A 17,733-nucleotide genomic window follows, 5' to 3' on the forward strand; every position below is an offset into this window, starting at 1 on the left:
CACAACCGGCAGAAACCGGCCGTCCCCAGGAATTCCCTTACCTGGCGAGCGGAGGTTGGGGCCGGGATCTGAGTCACAGTCTTTTTCCGGGCGTCGGTTAACCACCTTTGGCACTACTTTCTCCTGGCACAATTGTGCCTTCTTCTTTGACGCCCGGTATCCCAACTCACCCAACTCGGCCAGGAGGCGCTTGGTTCCTTCCTCACAGTCTCCCGGGGTTTCCGCCGCCAACAGTAGATCATCTACATACTGTAAAAGAGTCACTTGAGGGTTTTTAACCCTATTGTCAGTCAAATCCCTGTGGAGGGCCTCATCGAACAGGGTGGGGGAGTTTTTAAACCCTTGAGGCAGTCTTGTCCAAGTCAGTTGTCCAGCGATCCCCATATCAGGGTCGCGCCACTCAAAAGCAAAAAGTAATTGGCTCTTTGGGTGCAGCCGCAGACAGAAGAATGCATCTTTCAGGTCCAGGACAGTATACCATTTCCGTGATGGGGGGAGGGAGCTGAGTAGGCTATATGGGTTTGGCACAGTAGGGTGTAAGTCCTGCACTCTCTTGTTCACTTCCCTCAAATCCTGGACCGGCCTATAATCAGCAGTTCCAGGCTTTTTTTACAGGCAGGAGAGGGGTGTTCCAAGGAGACCGGCAAGGAACCAGGCATTCCCTTGCCCAGTGTCCTCTCTCCTTACAATAGGCACATTGGTCCTTGTCTTAGGGCTGTCGTCTGCGGGAGCCTGGTCGTGGGGCGTTGCCCAGGTTCCCTGACTGCCTATGATCTGGCCCTGTCGCCTTTATCACTGCGGCCAGTATTTTGGTCAGTTTCTTCTCTTGTCTCCTATCTCTCTTATCTTCCCTCTCTTCAGCCTCCCTTCTCTCTCTCTCTCGCTTTTCCTCCTCACTCTCTCTTTTATGATACACCTTTTCAGCCTCCTTTACCACATCCCGCAAGTCGTAGTCCTGCAGCCCTTCTAGCCTTTGTAATCTCCTTTTTATATCTGGGGCAGACTGTCCAATAAAGGCCATAATGACAGAGGCCTTTTGCCCTTCCGAGGATGGGTCGAAGGGCGTATACCTGCGGTAAGCCTCCATCAATCGTTCTAGGAAAACGGAGGGAGGTTCAGTGGGCCCCTGCTGGATCTCTCTTACCTTAGCCAAATTGGTGGGCCGCCTTGCGGCCCCTCGGAGACCCGCCACTAGAGCCCGGCGATAAACGGACAGCGCCTCCCTACCTTCAGCCGTGTTATAGTCCCAATTGGGCCGGTTGTGCGGAAACCCTTCTTCCGCCTCAGCTATCGTTGCCGGCTGCCCGTTGGTGCCTCGGATATTCTTTCTTGCTTCCTGTGTGATTCTTTCTCTCTCCTCCGTGGTAAAGAGTGCCTGTAAGAGCTGTTGACAGTCATCCCAAGTGGGCTGATGGGAAAACATTAGGGACTCTATCAGGGCGGTTAATCCGGCGGGGTTTTCTGAAAAGGGGGAATGGTTATTTTTCCAGTTATACAGGTCTGAGGAAGAGAAAGGCCAGTACTGGAGGGGTGACAGCTGGTTGGGCCCCGCAGGAGCTCCATACTCTCTTAGCGGGAGCGCCACCGTGGTATCAGGCCCGTCCGGAGTGGCTTCGCGGCGGCTTCGGGTTCCAGCGGAGGGACCCGAGCCAGTCGCCTTCCGCCCTGATTGCGATCCTGGAGCGGGGGAGGGGTAAAGGGGAGGCGAGAAAGGGGGCCATTCGGGAGGAGGGTCAATCTCAGGGTAGACCCCGGGGGGGGCCGAAGGGGTCTCCGACTCCGCTGTTCGAGTTGATTTCGATTTTTGCCGTGTCTCCGCATCCTGCAGCGCCAGGACTCGGGGGCTTAGTTTTTCTGCTTTTACCCATGGCTTAACCCACGGGAGTGGGTTCTGCACCAGATCCTGCCACACTGTAATATATGGTCGTTGGTCAGGATGGGACCCCGGTCTCTCCTGGAAAACAATAGCCCTCACCGCGAGGATAATAGTTAGATTAAACGTCCCCTCAGGGGGCCAACCCACATTGAGGGAGGGCCACTCAGAGGTGCAAAAAGTCTGCCAACGCCCTTTTTTTATTTCCACCGCCAATTCGTGCGCTCTCGCTCTCACTTCAGTCCAGTGGTCTAAGGTCAAAGAGAGGGGGGTCGTCATAGTCTGTCCCATCCCGTCAAATGAGGTCCACGTAACGAACAAAAACAGAACAATAAACACTAAAGACACACTAAAACACAGACAACCCTGCCCGGAAGGCGTCTCTACAAGCCAGCCGAAGGCGGCTTCAGACGGGAGGGGTTTCCGAGTCCTCCCCGGGAAAAGGTATCGCTCCTTTTCCCACCTGGAAGGGGGGTTGGTCAGGCTTTCCTGACTCCCCTTATCCCTTGGGGCGTCCCCCAGGGTTGCAGCCTGCAGTCCCTAGCACGTCTGCCACTGCAGCCGTTCGGTCCTCACGGCCCGAAGCGGCGGCTGCCCGATACTGAAACCAAAACAATAAAACAATACTTTGCGGCGCCGCACACACTCACACACTCAGTCACTCAGGCCTACCTCCAAGGGGTCTTCGGAGTCTGGGGTTACCGCGTGGATCCCGGACGAGCCCCCAAATGTTGGATTCCCAAGGGGAAGGGGAGGGAAATCCCAACTCACCAGGTCTCGGGATGACGCGGGCCCACAGACACAGAAGACCGAACTTGATGCAAACGCAAGAGGTTTATTGAACGGAGCTCCGGGTCGACTCGTGTCCCTCGCAGGAGACAGAGGGGTCGACCCCGAGCCTTAGGGGGCAAGTTCTTTTATAGGATTTGGGAGCATAAAGCGGGAAAAGGTTGGCGCGGTTTTACATGATTGGTTAATTCAAAACATTCAGACAGTTACATTTTATGGCGCGAATTGCTACGGCGCGAAACAGCTATCAAGGTGCACACACATGTCCCCATCTGGCCCCCCTCCACCCCGACCCTCCCAAACTTATCCCTCTGTAGCACTCCCTTGTTCTCAATTTTCTCTGAACAGTTTAGGGTGAGTCTTCCGCGAACAGAGTCAGTTGGGATCGATAGACTCTATTCATAGAAGACTCGCCCCAACTGCCCCTTAAGGTGTTAACATTTTAAATTTTTAACATAATTTACATCCTTCAGTCTCATATTCCCAGCTACCTAGAAGAGTGATACCTAAGCCTAACTAATCATCAGACTCCCCTGGGAGCTTTTCAAAACCAAAAGAAAGAGCAAGGTGTGGGATTGCATGTCTTGTGTGCTCCCATTTGAATGAAACATCTCTGGAAGGCTAAGAAACTAAGGGGATTGGGCGAGGGGTAGGAGGGAGACTTTTTACTGTACTGATTGATTTTGTACCATGTAAATTATTTATTGGTTTTTCAAATTTAAATAGAGAACTATTCAGGAGCCATAATAAATAAACAATTCCAGACCCAATGCAGACCTAAGGGATAAATATCTCTAAGGAATCTGTATATCTGAATAATCCCCAGCAATGCTGGCCATCAGCCGGGTTTGGGAGTCCCCTTCCAGGGGACAGCCCCTCTGTAGGTCCTTCTGCCAGCCCAAATGCAAGCTCAGGTGTCATCATTTTCCCCCTAAAACTTGCTTTTCTTCCAGCATTCAACTATCCCTTCTGCTCTCTCTCTGTGAATATCTTCCCCATCCTTCCAGGCCTTGACCCTATCGGCTACAATGGCATCCTGGTAGGGACCACAGAGACATTGCTGTATTGCTGCGTTGACACATACGCATCCAATTCATTCAGCATGCCTTATCTCGGTATACTTAATTGGAGCAACAATGTTGATACGCATGTTTACCGATATGATCCTTTCCCCCACAGACACACACACCTGCACACGTGTCCAGTATACTTAGCTCCTGCAGGCCAGGACTGCCAATTCAAGAGAGAGGTGGGGGAAGGCTGGAGAGGCATTTCACAGTTTCTCGAGCTAAGGAGACAGATGCCTCATCCTTTCCCCCAACACTCGCGTCCCACCTCTTCTGGTCAGTCCTCTGTGACTGCTCCTGCTCCTACTGATTTCACTTCTTTGAATCCTAAATGTAGCAGATTAGGACTTAATTGTTCCGCCTTGTTGATTTGGCTCTCCAAGTAGACTGTAAATTCCTTTAGGGCAAGAACACAGAATCATACTTCTTTGTTAACTTTTTAGTCCAAGCACAGTGCTAGGCTCATGGTGGACAATCAATACAATTTGTGGGTGATTTGTTGGGTCACTGACATTCATTTTTCTTTCTTGCATTTCAGGAGTGGGTAGGGCGGTGGGGGCGGAGGAGTCAGAGATCAAGAGAAGTCTTGAGAGGTCAAGGGTATGATGGTTAATAATGATAATAGTTACACTTTATTGAGCAGCTCCTATCTGATAGCCTCTGTGCTTGTGTTTTATAACACATTAAATACTTATATCTGATCCTTATAAGAACACTGGAAGGTAGGTATTTTTATCCCTCTTCTGCAGAGAGATTAAACAATAGTTTATAGTTTATAGTTTAGTAATAGTAATAGTTTATAACATGTGGAGCCATGATTGGAACCCCATTCCAAATCGTGTACTCCGCAGAGGTGTAGCCTGGAGGAGGTGTAGCCAGGAGGAGGGGCAGTGTGAGAGAGGGCGGGTAGGGGGGATGTATTGGTGGCGACACTGACCAAGGGCCTCCAAGGCCCTACGCCCTAGAGGGAAGACAGCAAGGTGCTGCCACAAACTTTGCTCTGGGCCTTCTGTGCACCAGCAGGAGAAATGGCCTAGTTCTTGACCCCCTACCTTCCACCAAGATTTACATTAATTCCTAATGCCCCATTTCTTTTTGGTTTTTGAAGGCAATTGAGAGATTTGAATTGGAGAAGAAGGTTTTAAGAGAAAAAAGTCGCAGCGGCCCAGGAGACAGAGGCAAAAATCCTTTCTCATAGCTTTGATGGTGTTTTCATAGTGGTTTTTGTTTTTTTTTTTTTTGGTATCTAAAATGCAATTGATTGGAAATCCAGAGTTTCAGATGAGGATATTTTTGTCCTCTTCTGAAGGGGCCTTAAATCTGACTTCTTGCTTTGGGCAAGGAATGAGGGAAGGACAATACCATTTAGAGACTACCTCCTATGTGATACGTTGCACCAAGGTGCTTTCATACGTATTCCCCTGTTAAATCTTCGTGATGCCCTTCCCTGTGAGGTAGGTACCACTGAATATATTTTATAGATGAAGGAACAGGTGTAGGGGGAAGGAAACAACTTGCTGAAAGTCACACAGCTTGCCTGTGGCAGGTCCTGGATCCGTCCCTGCCTCATTTCAAAGCCCATGCTTCATCTGCTCCCGTGGCTGCTTTTCTGGCTCGAGCAGCCTAATCAAATAAGGGGGGGTATCTGAATAAGTCAGCAACACAGGTGGGATCTAGTGAGACTAACAGAGTGAGTGTCATCTGGCAGCTCAGGTTGAATGGAAAATCACAGTTGTAAGAGCTGCGCAGCAGTGGACAGACCCTGTGGTTACTCACATCTTATCTCTCTTCTTCCATTCTTCTGCAGACAAGAGTCAAAGAAAAGCACAGTATATTTGCAGAGGCTCAGCATCCAGGAATGTCAAATCTTTCATTATTAAAAGGGTAAGGGATCTATTGCTGGGTCTGTTTCAGACTGGTTTCTGCAGGGCATGAAATAGACTTTATTCCTAGAGCGGGAATCCTTGGCACCTGGTTGGTGATTGTGCAGGAAAATTGCAGAGTTTCCTTTTTAGAGGATCTTAAAGTATCTTAATAACACTAGAATTTCTCATAACACCGCTGAAAGGGTAGAACGAGGAGTGTTCCAGGGGTCATTTGTCTGTTTCCCCTTAGAAACAATGAGTTCAGATTCAGCTCACACAGAGCCACTGTTCTGCACAGCTCCCGGGCCGTTCCTACAGCGGCGCTAGTCATGTTGGTCACTGCAGATGCTCCGGGAAGCTGAGGTTCAAGAGGAGTGAGATGACCTGTCCAGCATCATGCAGCCTGTTGACGGCAGAGCCCCGCTTCCGCTCAGATCCTCAGACCCGAGGCTGGGCTCTCTTGGCTATCTATCCAGCAGCGATCTGGCCGCCAGTTAAGATTCGCCTAAGCTTCCTCCTTAAACTACCCAGGTCATATGTATTCAATCTTTAAGTGCTGGAGGATGTGAACCAGGATGGCATTGTTATCCTTTGTTCACCTTGTAGCCTGGGAAATTCCCACACAGCATAAAGCCCAGTAGTTGAGAGTCTGCCTCAAAACTGTCATACTACCCATGATGGTGGCTGAGCAGGTTTAAATGTCCTGCCCGTGGTGGCACAGCTAGTAAATGGTGGAACTGACATCTGACCCCAGGTCGTCTGACTCAGAGTCAGGGCAGTTAATCACTGAGGTTTTCCATCCTCAACGCCACAGCCCAGTGAGAGAGTAATTCAGTCCCTCAGAATGTTTCCAGGAGGTGCCTTTGGGTGATGGTAATTGGTTTCCTCTTTACTTGCCTTTATTTTTACATTTTTAATAGTCATCATATTTTATTTTTGTTCTAAAAATCCATTTAATGATATATTTTAAGAACCATAGAAATAGTCATATCCTTTGATCTAATATTGCCATTTTGAGAAATTCATACTAAATAACCCAAAAGGGGGAGAAATATATGCTCAAAGTTATTAATGACATTAATATTAATTGGAAGTGAGCAGTTAATTAAATTATAGCACATCTTCTGAATGGGGTATATTATTTTAAATGATAAATGTGAAGACAATGTAGCAATGTGAAAAATCTAAAGTTAAGTGAATAAAGCAGGACATAAAAGTGTGTGTGTGTATACGTATTGTAAAATGATTGAAGTTACACGTACGTATTTGTATACATGTGCTCAAAGCCTGAAAGGGAAAAGAGACATGATGTAAATAGGTGTTCGGTAAGGGGTGCTGGGATCTTGAACGCGTCCTCATTTATTTCAGCTTTCTGTAAATTTGTTAAATTGTCTTTATAATAAAAAAGGGGAGGATAGCCTATTGTTTTAAACTATCAAGATGAAGGACCCCATTTTCATATTCTACTTTTTTGCTTCAGAAAACAGCAGATAAAAACCTGCTGGCAGAGCTGTACCAGTATGCACAATTTAACAACTCTATGCCAAACGAGCTTCCAAATGGGGTGGACTTCTGTGACATGGTGGGCAATGTGATCCGGGCTGAGAGAAACCCCATTAGAGGCAAGGTAAGGCGAAAGAGCAGGCAGCTCACCTCTGTGACACCCAGCCAACTTTACAGCAACCCGTGTGGCAGGCAGACACAGCTGTCCCAGTTTTAGACCCTGGGAAACAGAGTCAGGGCAATTGAGTAAGCCGCCGAGGGCTATACAGTTTGCAAGTGACTGAGCCGGGATTAGAACGCAAGCCCATGTTCCCTCCAAAACCTAGGTTTTTTTCTGCCAGAGCACTGGTCTCCAGACTGTTTTGATCGTGTATCCTATTAGCAAAAAAAGTTGAGTATACACCCTCATGATATACGTTTGTGTATAAATGATATAGTGTTCTGCTGGCACTTGCTACGTTGTGTATTAGTAAACTTAATTTCTTTTTTTTCTCCATTAGACAGTAGTTAGAATATTTTCTTCCCGGGCCCCATGGTACTCCTTGGGGTGGGTCGCCCACTTGGAGAGCAGTGCACCAGTTTCCTTAGGAAGGGAGGACAGACGGTCCCCAACTTGTGATGGTTCGTACGATTTTTCAACTTTACAATGGTGCAAAAGTGATACACATTCAGTAGAAACTGCACTTCAAATTTTGAGATTTGTTCTTTTCCCAGGCTAGTAATATGCAGTATGGTACTCTCTCCTGATGCTGGGCAGCCATGTGATCCTGAGGGTAAACAATTGGTACACTTACAACCATTCTGTTTTCACTTTCAGTACAGTGTTCAATAAATTACATGAGATATTCAACACTTTATTATAAAGTAGGCTTTGTGTTAGATGATTTTGCCCAACTGTAGGCTAATGTAAGTGTTCTGAGCACATTGAAGGCAGGTTAGGCTAAGCTGTGATGTTCGGTATGTTAGGTATTTTTTGTGTGTGTGAGGAAGATTAGCCTTGAGTTAACATGCATTGCCAGTCCTCCTCTTTTTGCAGAGGAAGATTAGCCCGGGGCTGACATCCTTGCCCATCTTCCTCTACTTTATGTGGGATGCCTGCCACAGCATGGCTTGATAAGCAGTATGTCTGTCCCCTCCTGGGATCCGAACCTGCGAACCCTGGGCCGCCAGAACTGGAGTGCGCGAACCCAACCACTACGCCACCAGGCTAGCCCCTTAAATGCATCTGTGACTTAACGATATTTTCAACTTACCAAGGGTTTATCAAGAAGTAACCCATCGTCAATCAAGGAATATCTGTGTTCTAAGGCCCAGAAGAACCTGTGTGCGTATGTGAGAAGATGCTGGCCCCTCAGGAGGTGGGGCATGATTGTGAGGAGGTGTGAAGGGAGGAGGAAGCCGAGGAAATGGTCTTGGCATCCCTGCAGCTGTGCCTCATCACCCTTCGTGATTGTACAGTAACTCTTGTGTCCCCAAGGCAGCTCTGGTCATTGCCTCTCAGCTCCTTACTAGTCACCCTACCATTCCTGGGACCCATCTTCTTAGTGTCTTCTACCTGTCCTTCTCACTGCTGCTTCAAACCACACACCTGCTCTCTCTCTTTCTATTTTTCTCTCTGCCCCTCTCTCTCTTCCCCACTGTCTCTCCCCCTCCCCTCTGCCTCTCCCTCTTCCCCTCCCGGTCCTTCCTTCTCCTCCTCTATTCTTCATGAGTTCTCCCTGCTGCCTTCTCTCCGGCTGTGCCTCTGCGTCAGTCCCATCTGTCTCATTCCTCCGTGTCTTACATTCAGACTTCCTAACAGCGATGATCTGTTTGGGCCAGTCACTGCCCACTATGACAGTGGTGTTTGCTGGAGTTCCAGTGCCAGGCTCCAGCATGGACTGTGGTCAGTGAGTGGACAACTGCCTTTCACCAAGTCTCTGGGCCAGGCAGTAGTCACCCTGGGGTCAGGTATCTGATCCCCTGCTTTCCTCAGCGGAGAGGCGGAGGAGCGGCAGGCACTCAGAGCATCACATTCTCTCCAGAACAATGTAAAAAGGTGTTCACCACGTTGTTATTTATGATAACAAGGAACTGGAAGGTAGTACATCGTGGTGCTTAAGTGGCTCTCTGGGCTCTAGCTTCTTCTCCTGTAATGCAGAGATAATAACAGTCTCTACCTTGAAGTGTTATTGTAAAATAAATAAGATAATATGTATAAAAGCACTTAGCACAGTGCTTAGTAAGTCATAAGCTCTCAAAAAATGGTAGTTTTTATTATCAGTTATTAAAAACAGTTTAATGATCAGTAATAGAAGGATAGTACAGTCATTTTCAGTATATATATTATGGACTACTTAGCCATTAAAATGAATGTTTATAAAGAGTGTATTCTAACAGGCTATGCTATGATGGTAAATGAAAAATATCAGCATATAAAACGCTCTACAATACAATGTTATATAAGCACACACACAGGAAAATCCAGGGATGAAACCATACATAGATATTACCACTGTTCTCTCAGTGATAAGATTATGTTTTCTTCTTCTTCTTTTTGCTATAATTTAAAAAGGAAAGAAGACTTAAGAATGAATGGATTGGGTATTTCATGGATTCATTGTTGCTGGGTGACCTTCCAGCCCACGTTCTTGCTTGCCCTTGACAGGCCCACTGGCACAGCCACACGAGCTCGTGTTCCATTTGCTGTGTGGGTAGCCCTGAGGACAGTGACTACTATGTTACTTAATGTTCCATTTTTGAGGTGCCATGGGGAATGTTTTCCTTAGGTTTTAATCCCAAGAAAAACTGTGCATCTCCTGGAATGCTTTTAGTCTTAAACTGATGCTGTTTCCTGCTTTTCTTTGGCTCCTGGGAAATTCAAGGCAAATTTGTGCCTCACCTTTAAAAGGATCCTCTTCCATCCTGCTCAGGGGCCATCCCAGACTTTTACTTGCCTCCTCCAATCCTCTCCTCCATCCCCTCCCCCTCACTCTTGGCAGCTGACTTTGCCTCTGCTTCAGAGAATCTGGAGGCCATTGCTAGACCAGGAGCTCCATGAGGACAAAAGCCCCGTCTCCCTTGCTCAGTAGTGCGGCCCCAGCTCAGCACCGAGGCTCGCCTGAGACTTCTCAGAAGAGCTGCCACACTTGCTGGCTTCACATTCTCACCTCCAGTCTCTCTTCGTCCTGCTGCAATCTGGTTTCCCACCTTCATTCCATCACTGAAAGTGGCCCACGTCAATCCACCATTAACTCTCATATTGCCAAGTCCAAAGGATGTATTTCTGTTGTTATCTTAGATGACCTCTCTGTAGAATTGACCCAGAGGATGACTCCCTGCACCTGAAATTCTTTCCTTCCTTGGTTTCTGTGGTGGCATTCTCCCTCTACTCAGGTAGCACCATCTTGGTCTTCCAAGCCCCTCACCGTCCACATTCATGGAGAGCATGTTCACGGACACTGGTAATCTCCTCCCCACATGCGGCTAATCACCACTTAGGAACTGTGTCACTACCTCCAAACCCTTTGCTGTGCTCCTGAGTCCCATATTCCTCTGCCTCCTGCCCCCGATGTCCCTCAGACTTCTCAGACTCGTCAGACCTGCTTCTCCTCCTGGGTTCCCTATCTTGTTGAAAACCACAAACTTCCACTTGGGCACCAACCCGGCTCCTCCCTTACACTCATTCCACATCCGAGAGGTCATTAGATTCAACTACCATCTTTACTGTACCTCCTCCTCCTTCCCACTGACACTGCCAAGTTCAGGCTCCACAGTTTCCTGTCTGGATCGCTTCACCTGCTTCCCAGTGTGTCATCTGCCTTGCTATCTCAATCCCCTCAATACTTCTTTTATACTGCCTCCAGGGATCTTGCTAGAACACCAACCTCACGGGTTACTGCCCTGTTGAAAACTTATCAGTGCTGGCTGCCACCCTTCCCCTGTCCAGTTTCAGAGCAACTCTCAGCCCCAGCACCCAGGTACCTCACGGTCTGGCTCCTGCCTGGCCTCACTACCCACACCCAGTGCTTCCACTGTGCAGAAACCCTTTGAAGTTCCCTAAGTGTGCTGTGCAGTTCCACAACCTTGGCACATGCTTTTTTCCTTTCTGCGGAGCTCTCAGCTCTCCCTCCTTCATCCTGTTATTTTTACTCTTAAAACCTTCCCTGGTACCCCCAGCACAGATTAGATGCCCCTCCAGGCTCCACGTCCCCCTGGGATTCCTTCTCTCAGGGCACATATCACACTGCATTGTAAATGTCTGTTTACCTGTGAACACCTCAAGGGCAGGGACTCTCCATCACCATCCCAGTATCTGTTGAGGGGCTAAAATGAAATCCTTTTTGAAACAAGCAGGAGGGTGGATAAATAAACAATGAAGAACTAGCACACTTCTCGTGCTTCCCTGGCGCCTGGCACTGTTCTCAGTTCTTTGTGTGTATCAGTCACTCATTTAATCCTCACAGCCATCCTCGAGGAGGGACTGTTATCATCATCATCTCCATTTTCCAGTGAGGAAACTGAGCGCACACAGGTTCAATAACAGCTAACAAGTGTAAGAGCTAGATGTGAACCAGGCATTCTGGTACCGACGTCTGTGCTCTTAACCACCCCACTAAACTGCCTCACTCAGGAAATGGGAGGAAGGGTGAAAAAGAGCCAGGAGCAAAGCTGGAGAGCTCCTTGCTAATGAGGGAGGTTTGCCTGTTAATGCACGCTGCCCTCGGCTTCCACAGGCTTGAAGGGAGAGCCAAGGAGTCTTTCTCTTTGTGTCCAGGAGGGTGGCAAGAGCACGATCTCTTTGCTCTTCCTAATGGTGAGAGGAGAGGCAGCCTGTGTGGTGTCTCTGGGGTCAGGCTGCCTGCTTTCGAACTTCCGGGCTATGTGAGTTTAGGCAAGAATCCTAACCTTTCGATCTTCACTTTCCTCTTCTATAAATTGGGGATAGCTATAGTATCCACCACATAGATAGCTTGTGAAAAATGAAGTGTGATAAGGTGCACAGCCAAACACATAGTAAAAATTCAACAAATGTTACCTATTATTACGGAAATAGCTTTGGAGTCAGGGCAAGGTTCAAGACCCGGTTGTGTGAGAGTGAAGGCTGAATTTTCTGCCCCTCTGAGTTCACTGATAATGCTATTCTAGTTTTAGAATTCCATATGCTTACTACTAACTCAGCAGAATCTTATAGTCCATTGATTTGCATTTATAGTATCTGGTTTGTTGATATTGATTACTGTTGATTGAACATAGGTGAGAGCATAGAGCAGCTGTCTAGAGTTATGGGTTTTGATCCTGGCTCTTCCGTTTGTTGGCTGTATTATCTTGGGCCAGTGATTCCAGCTCTCTGGTCCTCGGTTTCCTTATCTGTGAAATGGAGATAATAACGCATGCCCCATATGATTATAATAATAGCTAAATGAAAACATATACAAACACCTGGCCAGGCAGATAGTTGGCACTCACTAAAATGTTAAGTGTGTTTTTTTTTTTGTGTGAGGAAGACCGGCCCTGAGCTAACATCTATTGCCAATCCTCCTCCTTTTTTTATTTATTTTTTTCCTTTTTCTCCTCAAAGCCCCAGTAGATAGTTGTATGTCATAGTTGCACATCCTTCTAGTTGATGTATGTGGGGACGCCACCTCAGCATGGCCGGACAAGCGGTGCGTCAGTGCGCGCCCGGGATCTGAACCTGGGCCACCAGTAGCAGAGCGTTCGCACTTAACCGCTAAGCCATGGGGCCGGCCCCTAAGTGTGTTTCTTTTAGGTTGACTCCAAAGGATTTTGACTCTAAAGATGACTGGTGGAAAGATGGTGCAATTAATAACAATAACAAGCCATGGGACAGGAGGAAAGGCAGGTTTTGAGTGGAGATGATTAGGAATCTGGCTGTGGCTCCAGGTGAATAAAAAAACAAAAGAACAATAGCAACAACAATAATAATGTGAATTTTGTTTCTTTTCAAGTCTTTCTGTTCAGATAGAGAATTAGAGAAGTTTCTCTCTTCTCCTTCTCTAAGAGCCATATGGCTGGATAGCTTCTGGTGGATGTTTCATGAAAGGTACCAGGTAAATGCGAATCTGGTTGATTCTCTCCCATGCTTAAGTTATTTTTCTATGGAACAAATCCAGCCTCTTCAATGTGGGCTATAAGCCCCTCTGATTCCATGGACCACCCTGCAGCCTCATCTGTCACCCCATCCCTTCCCCACCCCTACCTGGCCCTATACCCTATGCTTCAGCCATTATACAATGTCTTGTGGCTCCCCTGAGCTTTAGGAACTGGTCCATGTCACGTAGCCGGTCAAGGGCAGGGCCGAGAGTAAAGTCAGGACCTCCTGGCCTAGAGTTAGGGTGCTTTTTTCAACACTTTACTTCTATATACATGTTTTATAAATCCAAATTAGTATATTATTTCATAAATAATATGAGGTTAAATACCTTGAGAATAAGTTTCCTAAAAATGAGAGAAATACTTATTTAAGAATCTCAGCCCTTGGCTGTTTCATCAAGGAACTCTAGTAATTTCTTCTCCATTTTTATTTCTGATAGCCAAACAAGGAGGTCCAGAATAAGCTGTTCCACAGGATATCCCAACACTATGCCTTTCTTTTGCTTCAGGAACCCAGGTCCCACTATGAAGAGGCTCTCTTAAAAGTGAGCATCAACCACTGTTTAGAAAAAAATCACATTAGATATCTATTCACTTCTAATGCCAATAGAATGCCCTTAACATTCTTTCCATAGGGAGTAATAAGTACGTTGTGATATATCCATACACTGACTTGTAATGCAGCGGTTACAAAAAATAAGGTAGATCTATATATATACTGATTGGGGAAGATGTAATGATATATTTCAAGTGAAAAGGCAATTTACACAACTCTATGTTAAAAATATGTATATAAGTATATATGTGTGTGTGTCTATGAATAGGAAAAAAATCTGGAAAAATATTTACCAAACTCTTAGCAATGGTTATCTTTGGGGAATGAGGTTATAAGAGGCTTCCTTTTCTATTTTATATATTTCTATAGTATTTAAATAAGCATGTAATTTTAAAATTAAAAGTATGAATATACATATATATTTTTATATGTGTGTAAATATATGTACTAAAAGGATTGCTAGAAGAAAATATAAGTGAATATTCACATGATTTGAGGGTGGAGAAGGACTTTCTAAATATGATCCCAAGGAAGTAACCATAAAGGAAAAGACTGATCAATTTAACTATATAAATTATTTAAATTACTACAGTCAAAAGGCAAAGGCAAAACTATGCAAAATGTATAGTCAAATGTATCTGGTAGCATATATGTCACACAACATAAAGAACTCTTACAAATCGATAAGAAAAAATGAAACACCTCATAGACCAATGGACAAAGTATATAAACCAGAAATTCACCCGGGGAAATACAAAAGGGAAAAAAAGTTCACCCTTAACAATAATCAAAAGTAGAAATTAAAACAATAATCATTCAATACCCCTTTTTACCTGCTAGATTGCATAGGTTAAAGAGTGTGATTCCCAGGGTTGTGAAGGATTTAGGGAAATGGCACTGTGAGGGTCTGAATTGGTACAATTATACTGAAAGGCACTTTTACTAATTAAGTGTCTGCTTAACAAGTCACTTAGGCTTTCTGTGTCTCAGTTTCATCATCCATAAAGTGGGGATAGTAATGCCTCTCTCACTGACTTGTCCTAGGTATTAAATGAGATGATGTTTATAAGGCATCTGACATACCGCCCAGTATATAATAAGCCCCTAATATATCATAGCTGCTATAATTACTATTATTACACTGTCTTCTGGAGGACATAATCTAATATACAGGAAAAGCTACTTTGATTCATGCATTCAACAAATCTGGCCTACTATGTGCCAGACACTGAGATAGCTTAATAAATAAAAATAATTATTCCCCATGGTTTGTAATGCAAAATCTTAGAAACAAGACAATATCCACCCATGGGGGATGTTTAAATAAATTTTGATATGTCCACTCAGCACAATATTATGAAGGTCACTATAGGAAAAAAAAAAAATCCCAAAGAGTTTATAACAACCCGGAGAAGTGCTTATGTTATAACGTTAAATGAATAAAGCCAGATATAAGTGTATAATTTGAGCTCAACCATAGTTAAGAAGCAACAAGAGAACGACCTGTGCATAGGAAAAAAAATAGTAAGTAGTACTGACTATTTTCTCTGGGAGACAGAGAGATGGTAGGTCAAATGTATCTTGTCATCTTCTGGGTTACTGTTTGACCAGGTTGTGGAAGGGGCTGAGCCACAGACCACGTTCAGAGCAGCTGGGGAAGGGGGAGGTTGCTGGCCACACATAGCATAGCGTGATGTTTGAGGAGTGGTCCCAGGTAAGGTGAGGAGTCCGCTGAGATGGGGGGCAGCTGCAGATGGAAAGCACCTCCTCGTGGCGAGGAAGGCAGACAGTGTTGGGTAGAGAGTTTCATGACAGATTCTTTCTGAAGTCAGGGGTTCTTTTCTGGGTGTGGAAGTGTCCAGAACGTTGCCCGAGCTCTGCTTGCCCCCTAGAGGTTGCCATCACTTCTGAGTAAAGCCCTGTACACCAGCTTCTGTTGCTGCTTCCCGCAGTCCTGGTTCAACACGCATGAATTCAAGTCTGCGATCTGTAACACGATGAGCCTGTGGATTTCAGGTAAGAAGTGGCTGCTTTCTCCTGGGAAAGCAATTCCGGAAACGCCTTTTCCACCGGAGCCTAGGTATGTCATTGTTTGCCATCACACCGTTCACGGGGACAGTTGTCCTTTTCTCTCCTTGACGTTCAAGAAAGTGAAGTGTGCGGTTAGAGCCCCAAGGAGTCCCGATTTTCCTGCTTCTTCGAAACAGTTCTGAGACCTTCCAAATCGCTCTTTTGTGCCCAGCTGCATCTGCAGGGAGCAGGTTTCAGCACAGCCCTATTAGTTAGCCTTGTGCTATGGGCTGATGGACCCAGAACTCAGGAACCCAAAAGCAGTGTGCCGGTCAGATAATCCTACCCTTCCACCTGCCCTGTGACCCCAAGTGGCCCAACCATGGTCCCCTCTCCCTGCAGCACACACAGTGCCAGTTTGCTTTTCAGTCTCCTTCCCCACTTCCCCAATCTCAACGCAGACATTTTCTAAGGTCATTAAAAGCTACTATTTATTGAGAGGTTCCTGTGTCCTCGGTACTATGTTAAGTAAGCACTTTTACATTTCCTGCTGTGTTGGGAGTCTCCAAGATCACTCCCACATTAGGAGGTTTGCTCGGAGAACTCACACATCTCAGCGTATTGTTATATTCATGGCTAAGACTTCTTATAGAGACATAGTAAGGCTACCCGGCCAGATCTTTAGGGGAAAGACAGGCAGGGTTGGTCATGTGTAGGCTTTCTTATGCTCGCTCCCTCCCATGAGGGGTTATGCAGTCCCTCTGGGATGAAAATGTAGCAACGTGTGACGTTTCTGCCCAGGGAAGCCCATTAGAGGAGCAGCGCCCAAGGTTTTTATTGAAGGCTGGTCACATAGACACCTCTGTCATGTACCCAACTTCCAGGAAAGCAGGTATTTAGCATAAGCCACCTTGTTTTACAAACAGTCTAAGCACAATGAGCCGCTGTTGTCAGGGAAAAATTTCCCCCCAGATATGTTGAGATGTAATTGATGTATAACACTGTATAAGTTTAAGATGTAGAATGTGATGATTTGATACATGTGTATATTGCAAAATGTTTACCACAATAAGCTTAGTTAACACATCCTTCACCTCACATAATTACCATTTTGTTGTTGCTATGGTGAGAACATTTAAGATTTACTCTCATAACAACTTTGAAGTATGTAATGCAGTATTGTTAGCTATAGTCACCATGCTGTACGTAAGAGCCCCAGAATTTGTTCCTCCTATTACTAGAAGTTTATACCCTTTGACCAACATCTCCTCATTTCCTCCACCCTGCTAGCACCTGGCAAACACCATTTTACTCTCTGCTTCTGTGAGTTCAGCTTTTTTAGATTCCACACATAAGTGAGATTATACAGTATTTGTGTTTCTCTGTCTGGCTTATTTCACTTACCATAATGTCCTCAAGGTCCATCCTTGTTGTCACAAATGGCAGAATTTCCTTTTTTTTATGACTGAATAATATTCCATTGTGTATATATACTGCATTTTCTTTATCTGTTGATGGACACTTAGGTTGTTTCCGTGTCTTGGCTACTGTGAATAGTTCTGCAGTGGACGTGGGAGTGCAGATATCTCTTTGAGATAATGATTTCATTTCCTTTGAGTATATATCCAGAAGTGAGATTCCTGCATCATATTGTAGTTCTATTTTTAATTTTTTGAGGAATTTTCTTACTGTTTTCCATAGTGGCTACACCAATTTACATTCCCACCAACAGTGCACAAGGGCTCCTTTTTTTCCCCACATCCTTGCCAGCATTTGTTATCTCTCATTTTTTTTTTTTTTGTGAGGAAGATTATCCCTGAGCTAACATCTGTTGCCAATCTTCCTCTTTTTGCTTGAGGAAGATTGTCCCTGAGCTAACGTCTGTGCCCATCTTCCTCTATTTTGTATGTGGGAGGCCACCACAGCATGGCTTGGTGAGCGGTGCTTAGGTCCGTGCCCAGGATCCAAACCTGTGAA

The 17,733-nt window shown here is 45.7% G+C and overlaps 1 protein-coding gene across 3 annotated transcripts in view; it reads left to right on the plus strand.

The window, feature by feature from the left end:
• Positions 1 to 17,733, plus strand: part of FAM227A (family with sequence similarity 227 member A) — a 96,276-nt gene that overhangs the window by 18,589 nt on the left and 59,954 nt on the right. For 2 of the 3 annotated variants that reach the window (XM_058568357.1, XM_058568358.1), the window contains exons 2-4: positions 5,537 to 5,613; positions 7,075 to 7,221; positions 15,639 to 15,762. In XM_058568357.1, the coding sequence (XP_058424340.1) occupies positions 5,537 to 5,613; positions 7,075 to 7,221; positions 15,639 to 15,762 (348 nt within the window). Of the gene's footprint in view, positions 1 to 4,837; positions 4,908 to 5,536; positions 5,614 to 7,074; positions 7,222 to 13,045; positions 13,148 to 13,630; positions 13,736 to 15,638; positions 15,763 to 17,733 lie in introns of all 3 variants that reach the window. The other variant, XM_058568359.1, reaches the window with a different exon arrangement.

This window comes from Diceros bicornis, chromosome 25, assembly GCF_020826845.1.
Source record: "Diceros bicornis minor isolate mBicDic1 chromosome 25, mDicBic1.mat.cur, whole genome shotgun sequence".
Lineage (NCBI taxonomy): Eukaryota > Metazoa > Chordata > Mammalia > Perissodactyla > Rhinocerotidae > Diceros > Diceros bicornis.